Source organism: Vicugna pacos, chromosome 11 (genome assembly GCF_048564905.1).
Source record: "Vicugna pacos chromosome 11, VicPac4, whole genome shotgun sequence".
In the NCBI taxonomy this organism is placed as follows: Eukaryota; Metazoa; Chordata; class Mammalia; order Artiodactyla; family Camelidae; genus Vicugna; species Vicugna pacos.
The window spans coordinates 48,818,179-48,845,987 of NC_132997.1; the positions used below are offsets into that span (position 1 = coordinate 48,818,179).

At 38.5% G+C, this 27,809-nt stretch overlaps 2 protein-coding genes across 6 annotated transcripts in view; one reads left to right on the top strand and one right to left on the bottom strand.

Moving 5' to 3' along the window:
- Window positions 1-172: 172 nt before the first annotated feature.
- AP3M1 (adaptor related protein complex 3 subunit mu 1) lies at window positions 173-18,721 on the top strand. Of its 4 annotated transcripts, none has more exons than XM_006218884.3 (9): window positions 173-309; window positions 8,255-8,530; window positions 9,354-9,525; window positions 12,826-12,963; window positions 13,917-14,002; window positions 14,669-14,802; window positions 15,652-15,859; window positions 17,157-17,301; window positions 17,766-18,721. In XM_006218884.3, the coding sequence occupies exons 2-9, from the start codon at window positions 8,258-8,260 to the stop codon at window positions 17,864-17,866; spliced, it is 1,257 nt and encodes a 418-aa protein (XP_006218946.1). In that variant the 5' UTR covers window positions 173-309; window positions 8,255-8,257; the 3' UTR covers window positions 17,867-18,721. The 4 variants fall into 4 exon arrangements, with proteins under 4 accessions (XP_006218946.1, XP_072827372.1, XP_072827373.1 ...); XM_072971271.1 differs by lacking the exon at window positions 173-309 and adding an exon at window positions 316-710; XM_072971272.1 differs by lacking the exon at window positions 173-309 and adding an exon at window positions 549-688.
- A 2,447-nt stretch (window positions 18,722-21,168) lies between these two features.
- The window catches only part of VCL (vinculin), a 91,847-nt gene continuing 85,206 nt past the window's right edge, over window positions 21,169-27,809 (bottom strand). For both annotated transcript variants that reach the window (XM_031682310.2, XM_015251710.3), the window contains 3 exons: window positions 26,080-26,283; window positions 25,598-25,702; window positions 21,169-23,326 (listed from right to left, as the gene is read on the bottom strand). In XM_031682310.2, coding sequence (XP_031538170.1) covers window positions 23,180-23,326; window positions 25,598-25,702; window positions 26,080-26,283 — 456 coding nt within the window. In that variant the 3' untranslated portion in view covers window positions 21,169-23,179. The remainder of the gene's footprint in view (window positions 23,327-25,597; window positions 25,703-26,079; window positions 26,284-27,809) is intronic.

Below are 27,809 nucleotides of genomic sequence, written 5' to 3' on the forward strand. Positions count from 1 at the left end.
CCCGACTATAGAGACACCCCAGATCGATTTAGGCTGCGAACGAGCGCCTGAGTCCAGGATGTACGAAATCACTCTTCTAGATTCTGGATGGTCTAGAAAATTATATTCTATACATCAAAAGACTTCTTTCTTTTCACTCAATTTCTTCCCGCTCATTTATTCTTTCCAATGCTTTATTTTCTTTGAAGCTGTTAGTCAGGCAATCTACCGGGCACTCCAATTGCGGGGTCCTCACGGCCTTTTTAGCTGCCTCTGCTTCGGATCCGAAGAGGACCCCGCTTGGAATCACTGACGCGCCTAGGTGTTGGGGTGAGTGCGAGGGGCGGGGAGTCTGCGGACTGGGGACAGCTCGAAAATCGGGGAGTAGGCTGAATGGCTGGGGCTCCGGACTCCAGCCTGGGATGCGGGAGCGTCTGCGGTGCTGTGAGCCAGGACCGCGCCTCCCTCCCTGCCTTCCGGTCTTTCTTTCCAGCGGGGCGGAAAGGAGAGGTACACCTGAGGCCCAGTGTTTTTCGGCCCTAAGCCCAAGAAGTTCAGGCTCATTGGGGTCCCTCACCGTACTCCGGCGCGGGGGAAAGGTCTTGTCACGCACAGTAAGCTGGAGTACCGACCACTCGAATCTCAGCGCCTGGCTTCTGCTGTGGAGGAGAAAATCCCCGACTGACCTGAGCGGACGTCCTGTTAGAGGGTGCGGCCTGGATGAGCCTGGGGTAGGGGATGCGTTGAGGAGAGTGTTGCAGTTCTACCGAAGTGAGTTGGTAGAAATCTAAACTGATGAGGTGACAGTGAGTATGGAAAAGTATGAACGATGTGGTTGATTGGATTTGGTGGATTTGGATTGAACCCGAAGCTGAAGCTTGATTAAAAAAGTGGTATCTCTATAAAATTAGGAGTCCTCACATTAGAAGGAGGAATTTTGTGGCGTTTAGGATGTATCAAGTTTGAAACAGTGGTTTAGGTGGAGACGATAGAAAGAGAAAAAAAAAAAAAGCTCAAGAAGTAAGCCAGAAAGAAAATTTCGAAGTGAGAACCAAAACAGGTGGAATTTCATATAGTTTGGTAAGAAGTATTTGCTTTGTTTTGGGGAAACTTATCAGTGACCTGAAATGCTGCGAGGACCGAAGGAGGAAGTTGAAGTCTGAGAGTAGCTCGTTGAATTTAATGATTAGGAAGTTATGTCATTTGAGAGAACTGCTTTAGCAGAGTCAGTTACTGAGAGGGGAGATTGCGTGTAGAGTAATCCTTCTTCATCTGGATCATGAAGCAAGATTGTTGAAGGTGGCAAGGACTCTAAAAGGTTCGGGGTTGTCTTGTTTTGAAGAATACAAGACACATTATGTTTGGAGGCAGAAAGCAAGTAACTAGTGTGTAAGGTTCACACACAAGAAATTCAAGAAAGAGAAGATAAGACCTGGGAAAAGAGGAAAGAGAATGGGATCAAAATTACTAGTGGAAGGATTAGTGTTATAAAGAATGGAGGATGCTTTCAGTTGACCATAGAAAGAGTGGAGGAATGAGATGAATGAAAAATTACCTGAAACTTAACATACTTTTAGTAGGAACCCTCTCTTGGCAATAAGGTTAGCTTTTCTTACTGAATCCTAACGATTTTTACAATGTTTCTGAACAGTCAACACAATAGACTATTGGAGTTCTCTGCAGACTAGATATTTTTAAGTAGCTCAATAATATTTCATTTCATGAGTAGCAAAGAGGAATTCTCTCTATCTGCCCCCCTCTCCCCCCTTCTCTCTGTGCCCTTCTCCCTCATTCTTCAAATGACCTTCTCTCCTATTATAGTGGAGGCCCTTCTATGCCTCCATTCTGTTATGTGTAGAAGGAATATGTTTTCTTTTTCAGACACTCTCTTCCAAGGATATTGTGACTTGTAATCACATTGCTTGTGAAACATTAGGATGAGAGTGCTCAACATTGGGTAATGAGGGTTTATTTAAGTATTTAAGCTGCAGTCAAAGCTCTGATGGAACTGCTTCTGAACAGCTTAAGTGGCTTTAAAATAAGCTGAGAGAATTCTGTTTTCTGACTCAAAAGTCACTAAGAACAAAAAGATAGTTGTGGTGGTGATAAGTGTCTAGCTTTCCCAGAAAATTTATTATAATAGTGAAAGAAGTAACTACAGCTAGTAAAAGGATACGTAGCTAAAGAAACAGGCTAATTTACACTGCTGCATGTGTTATTTTTTTTTTTTTTTTTGCTTTAGGCCCTTGGTCATAATATGGGTAAATGAAATAGGCTCTCTTTTCCTATACTAGAAGGTTAAGATGGATTTTAAAGCTAAGAACTGTTGGGGATGGGTATAGCTCAGTGGCAGAGTGCATGCTTAGCATGCATGAGGTCCTGAGTTCAGTCCCCAGTACCTCCCGTAGGGGAAAAAAAAAAAAGAGTAAGCACTGTTGAAAGCTACAAGTGCTATACTCTCATCTCAGCACTAAGGATAACAACAATAAATCCAGATGGTGGGCTTAATGTACTGTATTCTTCTGAGACCTGAACTGCTGCCAGTGAAAACAACTTCGGTGGAAACTTTTCCAGGAAAGAATTTTTCCCCAGCTTAAGAGGATGAGTAGGAATCTGGCCCCTAAAACAGAGAAACTATGAAGTTACTTGATTCAAGAACAAGCAGCTCTTTTGGGGTTCTCTTGTGGCAGTGTAGTACCACAGATCTATGTGTACTGCACTTTCACTGGGATGAATAGTTTAAGAAGATAACCTGTGTCAGCTCTTAAATTTAAATATAATTTCTGCTGTAAATAATTTATTAGAACACATTTTGGCTTCTAACTAAGCAAGAAGGATAGCCTTCATTTCTTTCTCTTAAATTATAAGCTCAAACAGAACATTTGGTGCCCAATCCAGTATGATTATCCAATATGATACTAGCTCCATGTAATAATTTAAATTTATTAAAATTAAAACTTAAGTACATCATTTGCATTAGCCACATTTCAGCTTCTCACATATGACTAGTGGCTGCTATATTGGACAACACAAATAGAGGACATGTCTGGCCATAATTGCAGGAAATCCTGTTGGACAGTGCTGCATTAGAATGTGTTCCAAAGGAGATATAGCTCAGTGATAGAGTGCATGCTTAGCACACACAAGGTCCTGGATTCAATCCTTAGTACCTCCATTAAAATAAATAAATAGATAAAAACCTAATTACCTCCCCCAATTTTTTTAATGTATTCCTAATAATTAGTTTCTAAGAGGCAAGTAAGAACGGGGGCTCAAGATTCAACTAGCTCTGGGTTTGAATCCTAGCTCTGATACTTACTGTATGATTTTAAATAATTGACTTAATGTTTCCAAGACTTTAATCCATAAAATGAGGATAAAAGTAGTATTTATAGCATTGAGTTGTGAGAAAGAAGATAGTGTAAGTAAAGTGCCTAGGATAGTGTTTGGCCCACAGGCAGTACTCAGTACATTTTAGGTATTATTAATTCATTTATCTTCAATGAATAAAACACTTTGAATGAAGCTGAAAATTAATTATTGCAAGGATACCGTATTCCATAGGTGGCTCACCTGAAGTGCTCAAATCTGGGTCTCATTGAGTTGATTACAATGTTCTAAGCCATACTTTATATTTTAGGTGAAGATTTTATTCCAAGAAAAGACATCATAATGCAAATTTACTTGAAGATCTTATTGCTGGGTATTCCTGTTCCATTTTTTAAAAATGTATCAGAAAGATAGTTAAAAGTCAGAGGTTCTGAATACCAAGTCTTTGTATTCCAGAGACACTATTTTAACACTCAAATAAAAACTGACACAAAGCAAACCTATTAAACAAAGCATCTGATTAGATAAAGTAGAAAAATGTAGCAGGTTCCAGATACTAGTTCGGAAGAATATAGTAGGTCCAAAGCCTGAGGAGTCAGGGTTTATTACTCCCAACTCAGATTGATTGCTGGGCTAAATACAGATGGCTTTGAACATAGAAACATTTTTTATTTCTAATACACAGGAACCCTAAACTATTAACAGCATTCATACTTTATTAATACAATAATAAAATACATCTTAGTGATTAGTGTTATTTACTTGCTAATTGTTGAACATGCACCAAATGGGAAGGAGAAATCACCACAATTGTCTTTATTTCATAAAATAAATGATTTCCTCTAAAAAGAAGTGGTCAGTTTGATGTCATTTTTTTCTATGTCAGTAGATTTAAACAAATTTATTCTGGAAAGTCTTCCTTTCCTCTTTGGAATTTATTTTCATGCATAGAAACTATATTCATAGATTTTATATTCTTTCTCCTCCAGCTACATTTACCATTCAGTACTATAATTTTGAATGAATGGGCCACTAGATGCCTTATACTGATGTTACCCATATTAAAGAAAGGAACAAGTTAAGGTAATTAGACATTTTTCCACTGTCTCTCATATTACAAGGACAATAAACTATTTGAAGCATGACTAACACTCAGAAAAGTATACAAGCCATAACATAAAGCCCAGTGAATTGTCACAAAATGAACATTGCTTGTAACCATCATCTAGATCAAGAAATAAAACATTACCAGCACCTTAGAAAACCATCTTTTTGCCCCCTCAGTCACCACCACTACTCTCTTCGATAAAAGAAACCATTTGATTTCTCAGTACCATGGATTTGTTTTGTTTCTTCTAAAACTTCATATAAATAGAATTATTTTATATGTACCTTTTTGAGTCTGGCTTTGTTCAATATTGTGTAAGATTCATCCATATTTGTTTCATGTAGCAATTGTTTATTCATTTTCATTGCTGTATATTTCACTTTAATAATACACTAGTTTTATTTTTCCATTGTTCTATTAGTAGGTGATAATAGTTTTCACCATTACAGTACATTTTTATACATCTTTTTGGTGCACATTCATACATATTTCTGTTAATCCAGCTGGGAGTGGATTTGTTTGTCACAAAGTTAAAGAATGCTCTTTGTTAATTGAGATAATAATTCATATAAAACTAACCAATTTTTAAACTAAAGACTACTAAATTTCAATTTTCTAAAGCTGTGCAATTTAGGAGTTTTTAGTATAGTCACAGAGTTGCACAACCATCATCTCTAGCTAATTCTAGAAGATTTTGTCACTTAAGAAATACCAAAACCAGTAACTGCCCATTCTTCCCCCTCTACCAAGTGCCTGGCAACCAATAATCTACTTTCTGTCTCTATAAATTTGCCTATATTAGATACTCCGTGTAAGTGGAATCTTACAGTTTTTGATCTTTTGTGTCTAGCTTCTGTCACTTAGCATGTTCTCAAGGTTCATTTATGTTGTTGCATGTGTTGGTACTTCATTCTTTTTTATGGCAGAATAATATTTTATTTTTGGATGTTTATTATTTATCCATTCATCAGTTAATAGACATTTGGGTTGTTTTCACTTTTTGAATGAATAATGTTATTATGAATAATGTTACCAGGAGCATTTGTGTACAAATTTTTGTGTAAACATATATTCTAGTTCTCTTGGGTGTGTACCTAGGAATAAAATTGTTGGGCCATTTAGTAACTCTTATCTTTAACTTTCAGAAAACTCAAGACTGTTTTCCACAGCAGCTGCACTCTTTTACATTCCTACCAGCAATGTATAAGGGTTCCAGTTTCCCCACATTCTTGTCTACACTTGTTGTTGTCTGTCTTTTGATTATATCTAGCCTAAAGTGTATGAAATGCTATCTCATTATAATTTTGATTCATATTTTGTAAAAATGTTGAACATCTTCTTTAGTGCTTATCAACCATTTGTGTGTTTATCTTTTTTGGAGAAATGTCAAATTGTTTGCACAATTTTTATTGAGTTATTTGTCTTTTTATTATCGAATTGTAAGAATTCTTTATATATGCTGAATATTAGTCCCTTGTAAAAGATATGACTTGCAATTTTCTCATTCTATGGGTTGTCTTTTTACTTTCTTGATAACGTCCTCTGAAACACAAAAAGTTTTAATTCTAGTGTAGATTATGTTTTTTCTTTTGTTCCTTGTGCTTTTGGTGTCATATCTTTAAAACATTTTCTAATCCAGGGTCATGAAGATTGATGTGTATTATTTTTTCTAGGAGTTATTTTTTAGCTCTTACAGTTTGGGTCTTTGATACATTTTGTGTTGATTTTTGTGTATGATATGAGGTGGAGGTCCAGCTTCATTTTTCTTCATATAGAAATTCAGTTGTCCCAGCAACATTTCTTAAAAAGACTGTTCTCTCCCCCATAGAGTGGTCTTGGCACTGTTGTGCAAAATCAGTTGATATATATTTATGAGATAGAGCCCTAAACTTGAGTTTAGGGTGGGTACTCAACCTAAAGAATATAGGTTCCTTCTTAGATCTGTTTTCTTTAGATCCTAACCTCTGTCTACCAAGCTTTTTGCTCAGTAGGAATCTTGATAGAAAATATGACTCTCTAAGAGGTATGTTTGTTAATCCTAACCAGTATAAGCAAATACATTATAACAGATCCAAGTTACTGGAATCTGTAAACCTTGAGGGATAGCTTTCTACTTAAAAAAAAAAAAAAAAGAAGATACTGTTTTATTTTAGAGCAGATATAGGAAGTCAATAAGCAAACCCAAATTAAAAGACAAAAGAAGATTGCTCTAATTCAATGTATGAGCAATAGAACAGATCACATTTGCCAGTCACCTGAAATTATGAAATAATGAAAAGAAGTCTTGTTTAGTATATTTTAAACTATGATCTTTACCTGAGGGGGAAAGTCCCAAAATTAAGGGAAAGGAGAAATGATCAGAATCATGCATATCTTCCTAGTTCTAGCTCCTGATTCCCCTTAGATAATATACTTTAGAACAAGGGTTTTATCTCATGACACAAGCTTTAACACATGGATATTGTGGATTAAACTCTTAGTTCCTAAAGTATGTAAGGATTAATTTAAGAACTCTCAGTTCTATTCCATTGATCTATGTGTATCTTTGTGCCGGTACCATACAGTACCTTAGTAGTAAGTTTTTAAATCAGGAAGTGTGGGTCCTCCAAATTTGTTCTTCCTTTTCAAGATTGTTTTGGCTACTCTTGGGCTCTTTCATTTCTATGTGAATTTTAGGATCAGCCTCTCAGTTTCCATCAAAAAAAAAAAAAAGGCAGCTGGCATTCTAATAGGGATTGCATTGGATCAGTAGATCAATTTGGGAAGTATTGTCATCTTAACAATATTAAGTCTTCCAATCCATAAACATGAAATGTCTTTCATTTTTTAGGCCTTTTTAATTTCTTTTAGTGATGTTCTATAATATTCACTGTCTAGGTCTTATACTTGTTAAATTTAATCCTGAGTATTGTAATCTTTTTTATGCTTCTATGAATGGAATTATATTCTCAATTTCATTTCCATATTATTCATGCTAATGTGTGGAAATACAATAGATTTTTATATTAATTTTATATCCTACAACTTTGCTGAACTGATTTATTGCTCTAATAGTTTATATGTGTATGTGTGTGTGTGTATTCCTTAGAAAGTTCTATATACAAGATAGTGTCATCTGCAGATAGATAATTTTGCTTCTTCCTTTTTTTTTAACTTTCTTTTATTGAGTTATAGTCATTTTTACAATGTTGTGTCAAGTTCCATTGTAGAGCACAATTTTCAGTTATACATGAATATACATATATTCATTGTCGCATTTTTTTTTGCTGTGAGTGCTTCTTCCTTTTGAATTTGGAAGCCTTCAGCTTCATTTTCTTGCTTAGTTGCCCTGGCTAGAACTTTCAGTACTATGCTGAACAGAAGTGGTGAAAGTTAAAATTACTGTTTGTTCTTGATATTAAAGGAAAAAGCTTTTGGTCTTTTAGCATTAAATACAGTAGCTATTTCATAGATGTTCTTTATCGGGTTGAGGAAGTTACTTTCTGTTCTTAGTTTAAATGTTTTTAATCACCAAAGGTTGCTGGATTTTGTTGAATGGTTTTTCTGCACCTTTTGATATGATTATATCTTTGCCTTATATGAATATTGTATATTATGTTGATTGATTTTCATGTTTAACCTTGCATTCATGACGTAAATCCCATTTGGTCAGGATTATAGTTGTTTTTATAATGCTGAATTCAGTTTGCTAGTAATTTAATAAAGATTTTTGCATCTATATTCTTAAGTGATATTGGCCTGTATTTCTTGTATTGCCTTATCTGGTTTTGCTATCAAGATAACACAAGGATACCTTTTTTGATGTATACTAAATTTACACTTCTTTTCCCCCTCCAGAAAATGATCCACAGTCTGTTTCTCATAAACTGTTCCGGTGACATATTTCTAGAGAAGCACTGGAAGAGCGTTGTGAGCCAGTCCGTCTGTGATTATTTCTTTGAGGCTCAAGAGAAAGCTGTTGATGTTGAAAATGTACCACCTGTTATTTCAACACCTCATCACTACCTCATCAGTATCTACCGGGATAAGCTCTTCTTTGTGTCTGTCATACAGACTGAAGTGCCACCTCTCTTTGTAATTGAGTTTCTACATCGAGTTGCTGACACTTTTCAGGTTGGTTTTTCATCAGTCTTTTGAATTCAAATCATCCAAATTAGCTGGAGGTGGGACACGGTTATATTCTTTAATTTCCCAGGTTTTGATGTGTAGTCTATCAGCCTCTCTCTCTCCCTCTTATTTTCAACTAAGCATAAGTTCATAAACATAAAACCTTTTTTGTGGGGTGTATAGTAAGTAGTACATGTGGCTGCTCCATTTACTATTTGAGGAGAACAGAACAATCTCATGATCATGGAAGCTGTATTTTTTTTAATATATTATGAATTATGTCATCAGAAAATAATAGTGCCCTCCACATACAGTTCTCTAAGTGGTCTCAAAATTTTTGTAATTTAAAACCTATCAGGAGAGGAGGGTATATAGCTCAAATGGTAGAATGCATGAGGTCCTGGGTTCAATCCCCAGTACCTCCTCTAAGAATAAATAAATAAATAAACCTATTTTCCTCTCCCCAAAATAAGAAAAATAAAAATACAGGAGCAACAAAATTTTCTCTAAAAAAAAAACAAAAAAAAAAAACTTATATTTTGGGATACCGAATCAGGGAAGATAAAGTTTATAGTTCACATTCTGTTTTATGTTTCAATGTACTTTCTATCATAATACGTAATAGAAATTCAATTCAATGTAAAAATATTAAGGAAATATTAAGGAATAGCATACAAAACTGTAGAAGGTTTTTTCGCCCTGTTTGTTACATATTTTCAGCATCTGAAACAATGAATTATGCTCCTGTTAAGTTTATCCTTTAGAACAAAAAGTATTTAACAAGATTTTCTTCGTGCCTTTCATTGTGCAATATTATGTATTTTGTTAGGACTACTTTGGTGAGTGTTCAGAGGCTGCAATTAAGGATAATGTGGTCATCGTATATGAACTCTTGGAAGAAATGTTAGACAATGGATTTCCACTGGCTACTGAATCTAACATTTTGAAAGAATTGATTAAACCACCAACAATTCTACGTTCTGTTGTCAACTCTATTACAGGTAAGGTGAAAATATACTCTATTAGGAACTGAGCACTTAAAACTTCATAAGCAACCCATTTTTGCTTATGATTTTGCAGATTATGAAGGTAATCTGTTTTGGCCACAATTAAAGTTAGCATTATTGTTAAAATGGATATATATTTCTTTTCATGGAAAGAGGCAAGATCTTAAATGATAAAGAACTTTTGGCTATTACTTTTTTATTATAGGTTTTTCTACAAGACCAGAACAATATTATTACTATTGTTTAACACTAAACAGTACGACTGAATAAATTATTCCAGTTAATCATAAAGAAACCAATATACTGTTTACTAAACTTATTTTGGTATTCATTTTGTAATATAGACATATATCAAATCATTATGTTATATACTTTAAACTAATACAATGTTATATGTCCATTATATCTCAATAAAACTGGAAAAAATAAAAATAAACAAGAAGCCAATATATGAGGCTGTTTAGAAGTGCATTTATAGACTGGCATTCTAGTTTTTAAAATAGCATTTGTTTATGTGATGTAAGGCAGGTGTTACCTGACACTTATAGTGGTAATCATTTTGCAATATGTAAGTGTATCAAATCAATGCATTGTATACCTTAAACTTAACACAGTGTTATATGTAATTATATCTCAATAAAGCTGGGGAAAACATAAAAATTAAAAAATAGCATTATAAAACTGGCATTATGCTGAATGCCCCACAATTACTAGAGTATAGAAAATTTAAGCCATAGAATACAAACTTTCTCCTCCAAGTCTTTGTTTTATACATGCAAAAGATATATTAAAAAGAGAAAATTAGTCTATTTGTGAGATTTTTTTTTTTTTCTAAGTGTTCCTAAAGACACTTCATTGATGGTGTCTTTTGTTGAATAGAAGTTTAGGGTTTTCATTTTAATGTAGTTGAATTGCATATATCTGTTTTGGATGCTCTCTGTTCTATTCCATTGGCCTCACTAGTATCCTTTTGTCTTAAGTACTATAATTTTAATGTATATCTTGGTATCTGTTTGAAAAAGCCTTGCTCCTGTATTGTCCTTAAAATTTCCTTATCTGGTCTTGTCCCTTCATTTTTCCACATGAATTTTAACATCACTCTTAACATAATCTATTTGTGAGATTTTGTGCATTTGTGGGCCTTGTACTTGTGTTATAAGCTTTTGGTTTAATTCTTGAGTATAGCTGGAAATTATGTACCTCCAGGTGACAGTATTCTTTTGAAAGTATCAAAGTCTTCTAGAGAAAGATTTCTGTGAAATGTTATATGCCACTCTAACTATACTGGCCTCCATTATAAATCCCTTTGCAAATGCACTGACCTAAAAAATGGTGTGTAAGAGGCCTATAAGAAAGTGATTATTCCTTTATTCATCCTCTAGGCAAGGCTAAGGGTCAGGAGAAATTCAAGGAAACATAAGATGAAGTGTCTGTGCTCCTAAAACTTGCACTATGGATGGGAGACTGGGGGAAAAAAATTAAAACACATAAATAACTGTAAGATTTTGAAAAGCAGTTCCATACTTTATAGACGATGTAGTGACACTGGAGAGTACACATGATATAATATTAAATGGGAAAAAAAGCACAAAACCATAAAAAGTCACTTTTATTTACGCATAAATACTCACACAGAGAAGTTCTAAAGTTTATCATGATCCTGTTCAGCTGAGGAACTCTACTTTATCTTTATTTTTGCTTTATACTTTCTGATTTCCAAAAATAAACATGTATTTTTTAATCAGAAAAAAATTACTGAACTATAGAATGAAAAAAATATAACATAGATTATTAAGGTAATACATTATAAAGTTCAAGGGAATGGTTCAGTGGATGAAGTAATCCCTCCTGAACTGTGTAGGTGGCCTGAGGGCAAGGCTTAGAGAATCAATAGAGTTTATGAAGAGAGGGACAAATAAGAGCATTTTTCATAGGCGGAACTGTATGATAAAAAAACACATAGTGAAAAATCCTGAGTTATGTTAACCATTTTAACAGAAACAAAGCTGTTTTTCAGTTGAGTAGTTAAGAGATAAAAAAATTGAGTTGAGGAAATCTTTGAATGCTAGGCTAAATATTTAGCTTTTATCATAAAGCCAGTGGGGAAACATTTAAAGTTTTTGGACAGGAAAATTAAAGCAGTGTTTTTAGAAAATGCTGGAAGGCAACAGGTTGGAAACAGGAGCACCAACCGTAATTAGACCACAAAGTTGTATATATAGTTTGATTGCAACTACAGTTAACCCTTGAACAACTTGGGTTTGAACTACACAAGTCCATTTATACGTGGATTTTTTTCAATAAATACGTACTGCAGTAGTACACAGTCCACAGTTGATTGAATCTTTTATTGCAGAACTGCATATACAGAGGGCCAACTGTAAAATTATATATGGATTTTCAACTACATGGGGGGTCAGCACCCCAGCCCCTGCATTGTTCATGGGTTGACTCTGTTTTAAAGTGCAGTCAGAAAAAAAGCAAAATTATCAAAATAGAAAAAAATAATAAATATTTATGTTTATGAGGGAAATATTTAAAGAAATAATACCAAAATGTTGTATTTAGGTAATAGGAAGATAGATATTTTTCAGCTATTTTTATGCACTTTTCACATGTTAGGCAGTTGAAATGTAAACTAACCAAAATGTTAAAATACATCACAGGTCAAGGATACTTGTTTTGGACAGCTGGAATTATTTTCAGACATTTATCAGTTTACCAGGAAATTAGCCAGATTTTGAACATTAGCTGTATTGCATTTGGATATGCTGACCTTAAAATAGGAAAAGACCAGAGTATGTTTTCAGGTAGTTACTCCACTGAGGCCTGCTTAGCAGTATCGCATAGAATTTAAGCTGAATACCATATGGCCTAGTTATCACTCTGTATTCTCAGTGGAGACATTTTATCAGCAGAAGGTTTTGAAACAACCAGCCTCTTTTTTTCATCAGTAGCAGCAGGATAAAATTCTGTTGTTGAGCCACTGGCATTAGGTTAGGTTACTGTTAACACACAGGAAGCAAAAGATAAGTAAATGAATTTAACCTGGTTACAGGTAGACACAGGACCACATGGCCTATTTCTGTCTTCTAGAAATTTGATCATGTTGGTATGGCTATGTCTCTGACAATTTTGGAAACCATCCACAACTTCAGTGAAGAAAAAACTAAACACTAAAGAAGCAGCCAAAGTATTCGAGTTGTGGTTTTTTGGTTTTTTGTTTTTCCTCTGTTAATAGCTTTTCTGATGACCATTTTATGCGTTAGCTTTGCTTTCTCGTTTTCCCATTAGGCAGTAGTAATGTTGGGGACACTCTCCCCACTGGGCAGCTGTCCAACATCCCATGGCGCCGGGCTGGGGTAAAATACACAAACAATGAAGCCTATTTTGATGTCGTTGAAGAAATAGATGCAATTATAGATAAATCAGGTAATTGTGTGCATGTTGTCTTATCAGGGAAAAAACAGTTCAGCTGACATAAGCTGAATAGCAAATTGAAATCCCTTGGCAAATATGGTTTCAGCGGAAAGGCATTCATCTTCTAATGGTTTAAAATCTGTTTATTTTGCCCAGAGGTTACATACAGTTTTCATAACCAGTCGTTGAGATCTGCCAAACCTTTGTAAATCAGATCTCATGCTGCCTTACCTTACTCCGGTTATGACCCTTTATACCTTTCTCTCTTGCCATTTATTCAGTCTAACATTTATTACATATCTACTATGCACCATGCTTTTTGCTACCACTTTATATGCAGTCCTTCTAGTGAAAACCTCAGACAAAACAACAGTACTCTTGTTAGAATTATAACATTTTATTTAAAACATCTAGTCCAACGTTCACATTTTATATATAAGGAAACTAAGGCTTAGAAGGGTTAGGTAATCTGTTCAAGGTCACACAGCTGGTTGGTATGTGAAGATGACTTACTGTGAATTATAAACAGTGTCTTTCATAAAGTGCCCTTTTCATTATAAAATTCCATTGTATGGAATAATAACTATTATTAAAGAATAATGGCTCTTATTTCTTAAAAGTTAACAGGCAGCTTTGTCCATTTCATTAGAAACTTGGCCAATTTTTAAATTTTATTAAAAATTCTTCAACTTCATAGCCAGCAGTCTTACAGGGTTGACTCTATAAAGATAGGGATAGGTTTGATTTTCCTTAGAATTATCATATTCCGACCAGAAATACATTCAGGCCATGGCACTCAGTGAAGAAGCTGTCTGAACTGGTGTAATGGATCCTCTGTCCCTAACCTTTTAATAGATGTGCAAAGCTTCACTATGTCTAAAACCCAGGAGATACCTGTTACGGCATTTATAGTGATAGCCCTAGTAAGGATGCAGATTCCAGTGAATCTTTATTTCTTTCTTCAGGATCTACAGTCTTTGCAGAAATTCAAGGGGTCATAGATGCTTGCATTAAGCTATCTGGAATGCCTGACCTTTCCCTTTCTTTCATGGTAAGTTTTGTTCTATTTTGTAGCTCCCTGTATGACTAATACATATGAAGTACTAAATGAAATAATAAATACTGAGACATGCTGTACCTTAGATTGCAGAGGATTATCTCAGAAGTATTCCTAGCACAGTTTCCAGAGACAGTAGCTTACGTGATGAGCATGACCTTTATAGAAAGACTGAAGAGAGGGTCTTTGCCTTTGTCTATGCTAGAAGTGGCTTAAATAGCTAGCTGGCTTCTGCAAGTCTGCAATGTCACTTTTACTGAATTATTATATGCTTTGTTGTCACAAAAGGGCATTGATCTTTTGCATAATTTTAGATTCAGCATGACACGCTACTAAGAACAATCAAGAGAACTGAGCTCTGGTGTTATCTCTGCCACTAACCTGTGATCATGAGTTCTTTGAACCTCAGTTTTTTCATCTATGAAATGGAAATGATACCATTCACATTTTATACCTCATGGAGTTACTAAAATTCAATACAATAATGTATATAAAATATTAGCAAACTTTAAAGCATCGTGAAACCATAGGTTGTGTTGATGCAATCTTAATAACAAACTCTTATATAACTGCTGTAGAGAGCATATTAATTTCTCATGATATCTGAATAGAGTTGTCATTATACTTTATGATTATGGTTGTCTTCTGTTTGCCTGGCAGAACCCAAGGCTTCTAGATGATGTCAGCTTCCACCCCTGCATCCGGTTCAAGCGTTGGGAATCTGAAAGGGTTTTGTCGTTTATTCCTCCAGATGGAAATTTCCGACTCATATCATACCGTGTCAGCTCGCAAAAGTATGTTGCTGCATCAACCAGAATCATATGTCAGTGTACTGGGTAGAACTTACCTTTCTCTGTTTCATTCTAACAGTTCAGTACTTAAAAGTCATCGTTGCTCCCTTTAGCCATTGCTAGCCTTGAGACCCAGGAAGAACTGGTGAAAATATGTGTCTAAAATAATCAGTGTATCCTGAGTCTAAGACTATCAAGTAGTAGTAAATTAAACTATAGTAAAATATGTACCTGAGAGCAAGCATTTTGGACCATGCATAACCTGGGCAAAACCATGAACGCATGGCATGTTATTACTATGATCTGTCAACACCATGGCTGATAGAAGGAGACAGGCCTACCTGTATCTCCTCAGGACATCCCTCAACTAACTAGCTTCAAGTTATTTTTCTCTGCATTGAGATTTAAGTGAGTGATTTAGCATTGTGAGTTGTGACTGGTTTGTCCCTTAAAAATATCAAAGTATTTTGGGTAACATCAGGAAAGGACTTAAAGCAGAGGAATTGTTTCTTGGCTCTTCCCACATAGGAACTGCTTTATTTAGTTTAAATAATTTTAAATTATCTTTCTATGAGATCTTAATTCATTTCTTTAAACTAGGGCTATTTGCCCCAATTGTCTATACTATAATTAAGCTTCAGATTTCTGTCTTGATTTGTATATTTACTTCTCAGGAATCATATTAGTCCTAGCACAATCGTACCAGAACTCTGTGCTGTACTAAACCTGCCCTGGTGCAGATACCGAATTGCAGTTCTGAGGGTTTAAGATACTTTGGACAGGTCTTCAGGCCACCTCTGGAGCTCATACCATTAATTTTGTGTGTTTGTGCTTGTGTCTTTCTCTTTTTAGTCTAGTGGCAATACCAGTGTATGTGAAACATAGCATCAGCTTCAAGGAGAACAGTTCTTGTGGCAGATTTGATATTACAATTGGACCAAAGCAGAACATGGGGAAAACCATTGAAGGAATCACAGTGACAGTTCACATGCCAAAAGTTGTGTTGAATATGAACCTGACACCGACACAAGGCAGCTATACATTTGATCCAGTTACCAAGGTACAGCTACCTCAGATCAAGAGTGAGCATGTGTTTCTGCAATCTTTATTTTGTGATTTGGGGATGTGAGGGGCAGAGAGAAGGGTTTAATATCTTGGTTAAAGCTAAAATTCCTAGTAAAACCTAGAATGCATCCTGTGCTGTGCATCTTCCACTAGCTATGGAGAAAATCCTGTGTCTGAGCAGATGAACAGAAAAGTGAGATTCATTCTGTCTTCCTTCAGAGTCTGCCTTTACTCAATCCATTGATAATCCAGAGACTCACTCACTCTAATGAGGAAGAAGGTGTAAAAACTTTTTAGAAAGAGAAAATCATTATGTGGGTATAAGAAGGTATTATAATCTATTAATTGTTAAATTTTCTGTAGACATTGATCATGAAGACCTTTCTCTTCCTTTTTAATTTAAGAGCATTGTTTCATAATCTTCCTAGGGTATGTTGGCTAGAGAAGCTGACTTCTTACCCTGCATATATCTGCCTCTAGCAGAGGGATTTCAGAGAAACTATAAAAGATGATTTCCTCTCAGCTTCCTGCTTGGGTGAAAAATGATTCTTTTCCACAGTAGAGTCATTGAGTTGCTTGGTAAATGAAAAGGCATACTTTTTAAAATAAAATCATTGTATTAGATTGTCTAATCCAGTCCTAAGGATTTGAAGAATCTCTCCAGGGACTACACAGGGATGAGAAGTGAAGCGGGGAGCTCCAGATCCTTGGACCTTCACCCCAACTTCAACCGTAACAGCTTCACTTTCTTATCTGTTACTGAGCTCCCACACTGAAGATTTCATTTAAACAAAGGATTCCATCACTGAAAGTTTGAAAACACTGATTTAGGCCCATCATCTCATTTTACAGAACAGAAAAATAAACTGAGGCCCAGAAACAGTAAAGGTAGCATAGTGGAAAGAACTTTGATATCAAATAGCCTTAGGTTCAGATCCCAACCTTGCCTCTAACTAGCTGTGTGACCTTGAGCAAGTCATTTGACCTCAGAGCCTTTTTCCCTCATTTGAAAAAAGAAGACAAAATTCACATCACAGGCATCTATGAGATGATGTATGGATAATGCTAAGCACAGGGCTGTAGCCAAAAGTGTATGTTCAGCAAATGTTGGTTCTCCATCCTCACTCTGCATTCAAAGTCACAGAATGAACTAGGGGTCATACTCAGTGAAGATTCCAGGTCCTTTGTTTTTAACACACTGTGCTTCATTTTGTACAGAAGCATATAGTGTCTTTGAACATTTGTCTTTGAGAAATAGTTCAGATTGTTTCTGTTTTTTATGTCTTTCTAAGGTACTAACATGGGATGTGGGAAAAATTACTCCACAAAAGCTCCCAAGTCTTAAAGGACTGGTAAACTTACAATCTGGAGCACCCAAGCCAGAAGAGAATCCAAGCCTCAACATACAGTTCAAAATCCAGCAGCTTGCTATCTCGGGTAAGAAGAAATCTGATTTGTGTTTAAGGGTAGTTGAGTTTCTCTGAGGTTAGCTGTTAGGTTAGAAGGGTAACTGACGTTCCTTTTCTAGAAAGCAGCAGCTGCAGTTTGCCTTTCACACTGTGCTCTGGGTATAGTGATTTTGGAGAGCACCTTAATCCACACAGCTTCCCTTCACCCCAACCCCCATTCAGGCACAAAGGAAGGAGCCTATATTCATACTCACAGAAAGTAGAATTATCCTTAAAAGATACTCCTTGCCCACATGGGAATCTGAACTAAAACCAAATCCGCACAGTGCTATAATCTGAATGGTAGAAGGAACATTGTTTCCAAATGGTGGAAGGGACACTGGTTAATGTCAGGTTTGCTGTGTAGTGCTCTTTGCTAAGTAAATATTTCTGTTGGTTGGTGTAACCAGGATAGTAATTTATTCCTTTTCTTACCTGTTCTTTTTGACATAGGCTTAAAAGTAAACCGCTTGGACATGTATGGAGAGAAATATAAGCCATTTAAAGGAGTCAAATATGTCACAAAAGCTGGAAAGTTCCAAGTGAGGACATGAGAAGAGGCCAAAATTCCTCAAGATCTGTTTGTTTTCCAAGTGTCATTACAGTTTATTACTATTAGGTACCAATTGGGTGGGAATACATAATCTAGTTAAAGCATTTGTGTCGAGCCACACACTGCTAACAGAGTTGCTTAGAATCAATGTAGAGTTCAAGGAGCTTTAAGCTAAGGAAACTTTTGAATGACTTAGCTTATTTGTCTTAGCTGATTAAGAAAGATTTGGAGGTGACTTCCTCCATAGGGAGGCACCAGCTCGAGGCTGCACATTTTAACAGTAAAGGCAGAAGTCTACAGCGATAACCTCTTTCCTAAAACAAGTGAACTGGTCTCAATCAGCAGGAGCTGTCTTATTATGTAATGTGATGTATCAAGTGCAGCCAAATGTCATACCTGATTTTAGCCACCCCAAATCAGTATCTGTCCCAACAGAGGAAGAGTTCCCCCACCCCAAGAAGTTTACAAAAAACTGCCTCTTCAAGTGTTTGCCTTATTCAGCTTTTCACTTGTGCCATTAAGCAAGCACTGTAGCAGAAGCCACTCCACATGGCCCAGGCAGGGACAGCACTGCCGCTCCCTGCTCCATTCTCACTGTACTTGGTATTGTATTTTTTATAAATAAGATTTTTATGTAAAGCTCAGATTTTGATTTACAGGGACCTTGCTGCAGTAAGTACCATCTCAGTTTTGTGCCATTTTGTTCAGCTTCTAGTACAGTAAAAAATCAATGTATCAGAGGGGCGAATACTTTAAGATAATAAAAGGGAACACTACTTCTGCTTTTAGGAAGTTATTGTAAGCACAAGCATTTGAGATTTTAAGCAAATTAACATAGTAAAAAAACTTCAGTGAACCTTTGCCATCTTCATGTTTTATAAAGCTTACTCAGCATCACCTAAACCATAGTTAGCCTAAAGGCCTCATGCCCTAGTTCAGCTAAAGCAGGAAAATGTGCCTGCCTCACTATCATCAACTTTTTTTTTTAGTACTTTATCCTTTTTTGTTGTTCTTAAGGGTCTGAATCTGCCTACATTGCTTGTCTTGAGGGGAACTCCCTTTTCATTTTGTGTGCTTCTTAAGGCTATAGTCAGTAGATTCCTTCCTGAACCTGTTGTTGTAATTGTCACGACAGTACCTGCACGTGTCTACTGTACTGACACAGTAGATGGCAGTACGTCATAATGAGGCAGAAACAAAATCCTCAGTAACAATGATAAACCTGCATTGATCTTCCTGGTTGGCAGGTCAGTCTGCAGCCATACCGTTTCATTTAATTTTACTGGCTTAGAAGTCCTTGCTGAGTTATTTTGTCCCATTAGACGTGAAGAATGGAGAAAAGTTAAATGTAAGTGCTTATTCTTCATGTTTCCTTCTTATTCTTACTCATGCTATTAATTTTCTTTTATGTGTACGCCATTCTTTTAATTCTTCTCAGCTTATAACTCCCTTTCCCTTATCATGCTAAGGACAGCCCTTACACTCATCCCACTCTGCTGCCAAGGGCTGCAGTTGGTGCTGGTACAGGGAGCCCACCCTACAGCAGCATTCTTACCTTTGCCTGCTTAGGGCGCCCAGCCTACCTTTCATCTGATAGGAGAGTTCACTTGAAACCTTGCAGTTTCTAGGGTAACCAAGATCAGCTTGGCAGCTAAAAATCAAGATGTTGCCAAATACTTACTCTCTTTGCCTGAGGTTGGTTACCCAGTTCAGTTGCTTTTCATTTTTAATGTCTTTCTCCTCAGAGTTCGTACCTCAGAAGAGCAGTCAGTACATTTGCTTTTCTTTCTGTAGATTCCCTAATCTCAACCATCGTATCTGGACTGTCTAATTTCCTTTCTGTGCTGTCTTCTCATATGCAAGCAGATGCCAAGAGTCCCTTGCCTCTGCTAAAACTTGCAAGTAGATTATTCCCTTTTACAATTAAATTATTGTATTTATTAATTTAATTGAATCCAATAAGCCCTTTTCTCTGGCTATACTGTCAATAAAAAGATGAAAGTAACAAGCTGATTTTTTAGCTTGACTGTTGATTGAGCATTCTCAGATGGGCATGCTTCAGTGTTAGAGCAGGCTGAATGTGATCACATTTTATTCTGCATTATCACACCAGGTGTGTGAGTTGCTGCAAAGCACTCCAAAGTGCTCTTCTCTTAACCTCATTATGTTAACAGCCCTGTATACTTTCTCTAAGCATCTGCCTTCTGGCCACAGAACAGTAAGTGATCGAAGCTACTTTCCCTACCACCACCTACAAATAACAAAGATCCATGAATACTTAGTAGTAGTGAAATATTTTTCAAGCATAGAATTCCATATAATCCAAGAATAACTGTTTTCTAAATTCTTAAAGGAGTACATCCCAAGAGCTCATTTTCTGCATAAAAGGAGTCAGCATAATTTTATTCAAAGGGAAGTCATGTGATGGGTTCATGCCGTAAGTGGTACTACAGAAGAACCCGTGGAAGATACTGGTCCTGTGGTTTCTCTTAGAGTCATCTGATTTGAGAAAACAAACTATAATACAGCAGGAAGGCAGCACCAGTGAACATATGGTAAGTAGCAAAAGCGAGACCATGAGTACTGTTTTCAGATATTGCTGAGCCAACTCAGTAGCCTTGGACTTTTCTCTTCAATTCAAACAGCTGGGATCTGCATCCCTCGTCAGCAACTTTTCTGAGTTAAAGCAATGACAAATGTAGTAGGCAGCACTGTCATCCTTTTAAGTAATTTACCCCTTTCAGATCTAGAAAATCAGGCAAAAACAGTGATGTCCCAGCTTTACGCCAAGAACCTGCTCCTACTCTTAGAGCTTCCTCAACAACAAAGAGGAAAATGTCCCCCAAAGGTAGCTCTGCCTCATGGCTCTGGTAGGTCCCTGACACCCTATTGTTCTGTACTGGGTTTGGGAATATGAAAGACAGACCTGCGATACTGCTGCCCATGTAACAGCTTTAGAGCTTTACTTAGGGCATGGTGATGGCCTCCAAGTAGAGCTAGCATTTCTGTGACGAGGACAGACTACTTCAACCAGGGGATGATCCACATCCGCTGCTTACCTCTCACTGTTAAGTTAACCTTGTCCCTTCTGCTCCTGCTAGTGTAAAATCCCCAAAGTATCCTCTAGTACCCAGATCCTTGTCAAGTAAATATATTACTGCTGGTTCCTTCCAGTACAGCATTTAGATTAAATAAAACTAATTTCCACATCGCGAGGATTAACTTCATTGGCTGTTCTTCAGAACAAAGGAGAAACCTAATCTAAAAGTTCTCCCTAAAATAACATACCCGTCATTGAAAGCATTATTTATACAAATGCATTTTATTGTTTTAAACAGAACAAAAGAAGAGGCAGAAAATATTTGCATATAACAAATCCTAGCTTATAAATGGAGTTTTTTAGTGGTGATATCTCTAATCAGCATTCAGGGATTTTTTTTTTTTAATTTGCTTCACTGTGTCTTGAGCACTGATATTAGAGAAAAGCACATCGGCATAAAGTGTAAACCAGTGTCTCAAAGCACTGGAAGAACTTGGAGAGCAAACATGATTTTTCTTATTTCCTCTTAGTAATCTTTAGTAAAACAAAAGGTGATCTTTGGCATAGACTCATACTTTCATACTTTAAAGGCATTAATATTGCATTTGTATCAAGTAAGCAACTATACAAAGATGCTGAGGGCCTTGAAAATAATCTTCATCAGTTAAAAGGAATAGAGGAAGCCTGAGTGTACAGTACCAACTTAAGATAAGGTTTACACATTCGATGTTAGGATCTAACACACACTGGAGGTGGGAAGGAAGAACATTCAGGCAAGGGTTCTTACTACTTTACTCATCCAGTTCTGGCTTTGGGAAGAAATATAGTTTCATGTGCTGGGGAATGCTTAGACAGCAGTGATACGTACAGAAAAGGAAAAATTACCTTCTCCGTCACTTTGCTAATAGGAAACTTACTGTGGTGATAATTATATACTATACGCATTACTCTCGACCACCTGTACTTGGGAGGGAGGAGAGGATGCAAGGGGCTTGGTGGTGGTTGGCTGAGGGAGGTAGGAGTTACTGAGGACTATTTCTCATTGATTTATCCCCAGCAGCGCCAGAATTCCTGTCTGCAGGTACCACTTCCCTTGGGTAGAAAGTATCCTTCAGACAGGATTGCCTTTCCATTAAACACCCCTGGGGGGCAAGCACCAATTCTTAGGACTGAATTTCAGAAGGGTAAAACGGATCTTTCAAAATTATAAAACAAACACTTATCTTTAAAATCTTGTTTAGGAAGGGTGTGAGGGAAGAGTACAAAAGCCAGGACAGGAGACATGATTTGGTTAAAAATTAAATGCAGCATTTCAGCTCAGAAAGAACAGTAAGAGCTAAGAATGAATGGTAAGGCCTCAGCACAGACCTCTGCAGGCAGTGACAAAGCGTGGAATGCCTGGGAGTGGCCCTGGCGGGAGGATGGGCAGGGCCACACCCAGGCTACTCTGCCTCTCTGGCAGAGAGCACCAGGACACACAGTGTGTTTGTGGGATGGCTAACCTTGGCAGGCCGAGGCAGGATGTGGGACGGAAAGTTTCCCTAGCACAGACATTGCTCTGGGGCATGGTAAAGGCAGAATCCTGTGATTCTGTGATTTCCCCCTGACAAAGTGAAATTTGGTTTTGCACTGTGGAAACAGAAGGAATAAATGGGGGAGGGCAGGAAGTGAATCCAGGCTGTATATATATGCTGGGGCTCCCTAGTGGCCACCTTCCCCTGCAGCAACGAAGCTCACTTCTGAAAAGGACCCAGGTAGCACCCCCAGAGAAGGCAGGCAGAATCAGCAGCAACATAGAAAGCCCAAAGCAAATTTTGGGAGGCACAGTGATTTCCCTCTTAACCGACTTGCCTGGGCCCTGGATCTTGGGAGCCTGGCAGAGAGAGGGGTGCGGGTTGGAGGGGTGCAGGGAAAAGGAAGCAGAGAGGTAACTGTCCTCTAAGGAACAAGGGCAGGGCAGAGCAGGGTGTCTGGCTAGTGTTCACTCCTGGATTCTGAGTCCATGGGCTAGAAACCCAGTCTGCCTACTGGGATAGAGTGTGCACGAGTATAACCGTGTTTGAGGATACAGGCTTTATACGGAGACACGTTTCAAAGTGTCCATGACAAGAGTATAAATGTTTTCTAATGTGAAGAGGACACATTCCTTTCTGTTATGTCAGGCCAGGATGTGGCTTTCAACCCTCCTAGCAAATCCTGGGCAGCTCCTGAAACTCAGATCATTTTCATTCTGCTTAGCAGGGATTTCTGTGTCAGCCAGATTCAACCAGGTGTCTACTGGTACCAGGGAGTCTTTCTGACCCAGCGCAGTGTAAATCCAGCATCTGTTCGAATCTTGATTGAAGCTGCTTCTGCTTCTCGAACAGTCTCCTTCACAGACTGCATGAGATTCTGGGCATTGTGAACCAGCATCTCTGTGGCCTGCGAAGAAAGAGGAGCTCTCCATTACTCACAGTCCCTGATGGAGCCCTGCCTCTAAAACAGGCTTAAGCCAGGAATGGACCGCAGTTTACCCTACTGCACCTGACATTACTCATACTTCTCACATCACTGGTGGTTTATAGCTGTTTCACCAAAAAGAGCTCAAAACTGGACCATCCCTGATTGTGTACTGTACCGTCATGTGGCCTCCAGTGTATACTGCTTTCCTGGTGTCCAAACAAGCTCCTGCCAGAGGCTCTTACAGTCCCCTTTACCTAGAATGCTCTTCTCCCCCCCCCCATGGCTCTCTTCTCACCTCCTCCAGATCTGTGCCCAGTTGTCACCTTGGTGAGGCTTTTCTTGTTCACCTTATTCTAAATCACCAACCACCGTCCCAGTTCCCAGCATTCCTCATCCTTCAATTCTTTCTTCATTTGTCTCCACAGAACTTACCATTGGTAATTGATATACTGTATGTTTTACCTGGGTAGTTTGTTTTATCTAATTTTATGTAAAATTTAAGTTCCACGAAGGCAGAGATTTTTGTCAGTTTTGTTCTCTGCTGTACCCCAGTGTTAGGTAAATAAATATTTAATTAATAAATGAAAAAGTAACCAAGTAAACAAACCAACCACCTTATAAATCCATGATAAGTAGACAAGTAAATCTTCTAAACACACAAAATACAGGACTGGGCTCACACTGGTACTCTACCACAGAAACTTTTTTCTTTTCTGTTTCTTTTGTTTGTTTTTAATTCTTAACTACTTTTGCACTACAGACCCTTTAAGGGTTTAATGAAGGTTGTGGAATTCTTCCCAGAAAAATGCTCATGTGCACAAAATTTGTGCACTCAATTTCAGAGGATTCAAGGGCTTTGAGAGCCATAACTGTGGACTAGAATTCCCAACCACTTTATCTTTTTACCTGGTCAACAAAGAGGCTGACATCCAGAGAGTTTGGAGACTTGCCAACAAAATTCACACAACAGTCAGGATGGGGACACAAAACTTCTGACTTACAGTCCTGTGTTTCTTCCATTCTACCCCACTTATCAGTTTCTACCTTTTTTTTTTTTTAACTGGAATATTTCATGGAACATTGTAGATACTCCCAAGATACATTTCTGTTGGTTAATGGAATAACTAAATGATAAGGTCTGAAACTCTGAGTCTTAACCCTTCCTTCGCTGTTTTGCCTACTTCCTTTTCTTGGAGCAGAAGAGGTCAGATGACAGGAAGGCCTAAGTGCCCAAATCCTGCCCAGAAGACATGGAAGTTAAAGGGGAAGACCCAGTTCCCATGGTCTGGGAGAAGAGAGGGTTAAGGTGAGCACTGCTGAATTAAAACTCAGTACTGAAAGCAGCACTGCTGGCACCAAGAAAAGTAACCACCTTGTCTCCTCTGAAGTGCTCCTAACCTCTTCCTCCTGACCTAGAACTATTTGTGACTTCCCCAAGGAGAGGGACTCTGTCTGTTTTTTAAACTCCCCTGCATTAGTACAGAATACAGTGTCACATACGTAACTCATGTATGATAAGCCTCATCTGAGCAGTTCAACAAAAGATGCACTACCTGCCATGAGAAGAAATTAGAAGTCCGGCTCACAGCAGGGCCTACTAGTGGGGAGATAAAGAGAGGAGGAGGTGCTCAAATGAGGGCTTTCTGAAAGACCTCAGCCCCACTTCCAGGAGGAATGGAAGGAGAACACACTCCAAGAAGTGATTGCCAAGACACACAAAAGAAACATCACTTAAGTAAACACTCCCACCGTATTTATTTCAATCTATGTGAGAGAAACCAAAAGAGAAGCACCTCCTTTGAGATGTCATTTCAGCCTCAGCACAGGCCTAACCACCTCCATGTCCCCGAAAAGCCTACACTATTCATCCTCCCTGAGGAACTTACACACAGGGAACAAGGAAGCAGAAATTCTCTCTAGCCAAAAAGATACAGTGAGTGGGAGTGACCAGGCACTGAAGGCCTCAAAGGAGCCAAACCTATTCCAGGGAGGAAAAGAGCTGAGTCCAGTCCTAACTGCTGCCGATTCAGACACTTAACCGGCCATAAAATGACAAAAGCTGCACACTTTTCACTCCCCTTCCAGATTTCTGATTCATCTCCAACACAGGTGCCTTTCTGAGAGAGCTGAAGATTCCATTCCACACACTGAATACTCAATTCACAGGTAAAGTTTCCCCAAAGCTGAATTAAATTGCCACAAAGTGGCACAGCAGTTGCTGGCGAGAAAGCAGAAGCAGCGGCTACGTACCTGCTCAGACTCCTCGTCACTGATGTTGGTGCGGCCCAGCATGGTGGCCTTCACCGTGGACAGGATTTTGAGCTGGGTGCTTATGGTTGGGATTCGCTCGCATACCTAAAAAGAAAAGTTTATATGCTTCTGTGTTTTTCTTGCCTGCAAGCTTCTCAAGGGTGAGATTTATCCACCTCTGTATTCTCGGTGGCTGGTGTGCAGAAGGCACTTAATAAACCCACAGCCAGATTCCACTTGTTTTCCCCCTAGGATCAGTCTAGTCCCTCTGTCCAGAAAGGAAGCATTAAAATTCTTTCATTTGATTCAGAAATAAACTTTCCTGAATCTGTCTTTCCCAAATACATATTTCCCTTTCTGCTACTTCTTCCCGTTCTGACGTGCCTCCTCCTTGCTCAGCGAGTTTTGTCTCTTGCTTTTCTCCCTCCCATACCACCCGCCCCCCTGCCCACCCACCCAACACACACACTTTCCCTGAGTACCTGTAACAGGTTGGTTCTAATCCGCTTATCTGTGCACTGCTTGGCAACCTCCTTGGCCAACCGAGTCACCTCATCTGAGGCCTTGGCGATGTCCTTGGCACATTGAATCAGTGCCCGCTTGGTACCACTGCCTCCTCTGACCAGCCGAGACATCTCAGCCATCAGCAGAGCCATGCGCTTGGCTGCTGCAATGATGTCATTACCCTAGAGAGAAGCAAGATACGGTGTGAGCTCAGCCCACACCCTGGTCAAGTTAGGGAAGGAAGCAGAAGCACAAAGAAAGGAGGGAGCCTGCTGCTCTAGCAGTCCTCAGAAAGGTGAGAAGAGGATGAACAGACTGTTCTTGAGTGATACGGATAGCACAGGAGAAACAGAAGAGTGAGCCAGGACACTCGCCCCAGCACCGGGAGAGGGAGGGGAAAGGATAGGGGGAGAAGGAGAGAGAGAGAGCACCTGACCGATAAAAGGAAGACTTGGATATTAATCTGACAGGGCAACGTGTGTGCCCCAGGCACAGCATTAAACAAGCACTTCAGCATCTCCAGGTTAATCATTTCAATAAAACGGGGATGGGGCCAAGAAGTTGGTTAAACAGGCATTTTCCTTTCTGTGGGGTGAAAGCAGTAGAGCTCGCCTGAGGGGAAAAATACAGATGAGCCTTTCCAGATGCTGAAATCATCCTCTTCGTCCTTATCCTTGTTACAAGTAGCAGCCAAGGATTGTCGCTGCTGAACTAGAATATAAACCAAGTAACTATTATTAGCCTTGGTGGAAGAAAAAATTTTCCTGACCTAGACTGCTCCTGCCTTCCCCCTACTGCCTCTTGTTTGTCCGTCAGTCTAAAGGAACATGTTATTTTAATTTTTCACATTTAAAAATGCCAAGAAATCAATTCTTCAGTCGCTTAGCTAAGTGGCTTCAGTTAAAGAAGAAACTCAGCTAAGAGATGCTGGGAGAGGCACTGGGAAAATAAAAATCTTGAGTCAAGCTGTAAATGGAACTCCCACTCCAACTAATAGCAGTTTATCTTAGATTTGGCATTTTGGCTCATTAAAACCCTCATGGGTGATAATAAATGTACAAGTAATTTACTTTATGCTTTCAAAAGGCTCATCTTTTGTCTGGTAACAACCAAAAATAACAAATGCAATGTTCAAAACTACCTAAAAGGCCAGGCCCTACTCATTTTTCCCCTCATGCTTTTCAATTTATGTATAATGCAGTGAGGCATTCACAAACCATGCCACTGCAGGGTGCTCTGTTAGAGACCTCCACAGGCACCACGAAGTGGCTGATCATTTATGCTGGAAGGCGTGTAACATCTCAGGCAGTACTTGAGGCCAGAGAGAACACAGGTATGGGAAGGAGGCATGAGAAGAGGAGCATGTTAGACAAGGCTGTCTGGGACCCCTCTTCCAGTGCAGACCTGGGATCATTCCAGAATTTCAGGACCTTGGTTAGAAGATGGTGTAGTGCCAGTGTTATTTATTACCCATCACTCTTCAAACCCTTTCTTCTTGCAACATGCCACCTTCAAGAGGAAAAAAGTGATCACCCCATCCCCCACGCCCCAAGACCAAAGTTCTGTTGGTCCCTGTCCTGCAGCCTTGAGCGTTCTCTGTCCCCCGCTCCCACCCCCTCTCCCACTGAAACCCCTGGACAAGCAGTGAGGCCCCCTTCCCTGGGGGTTCCCCTTAAGGCCAGCATCTGCCACACAGCCAAGTGCAGGA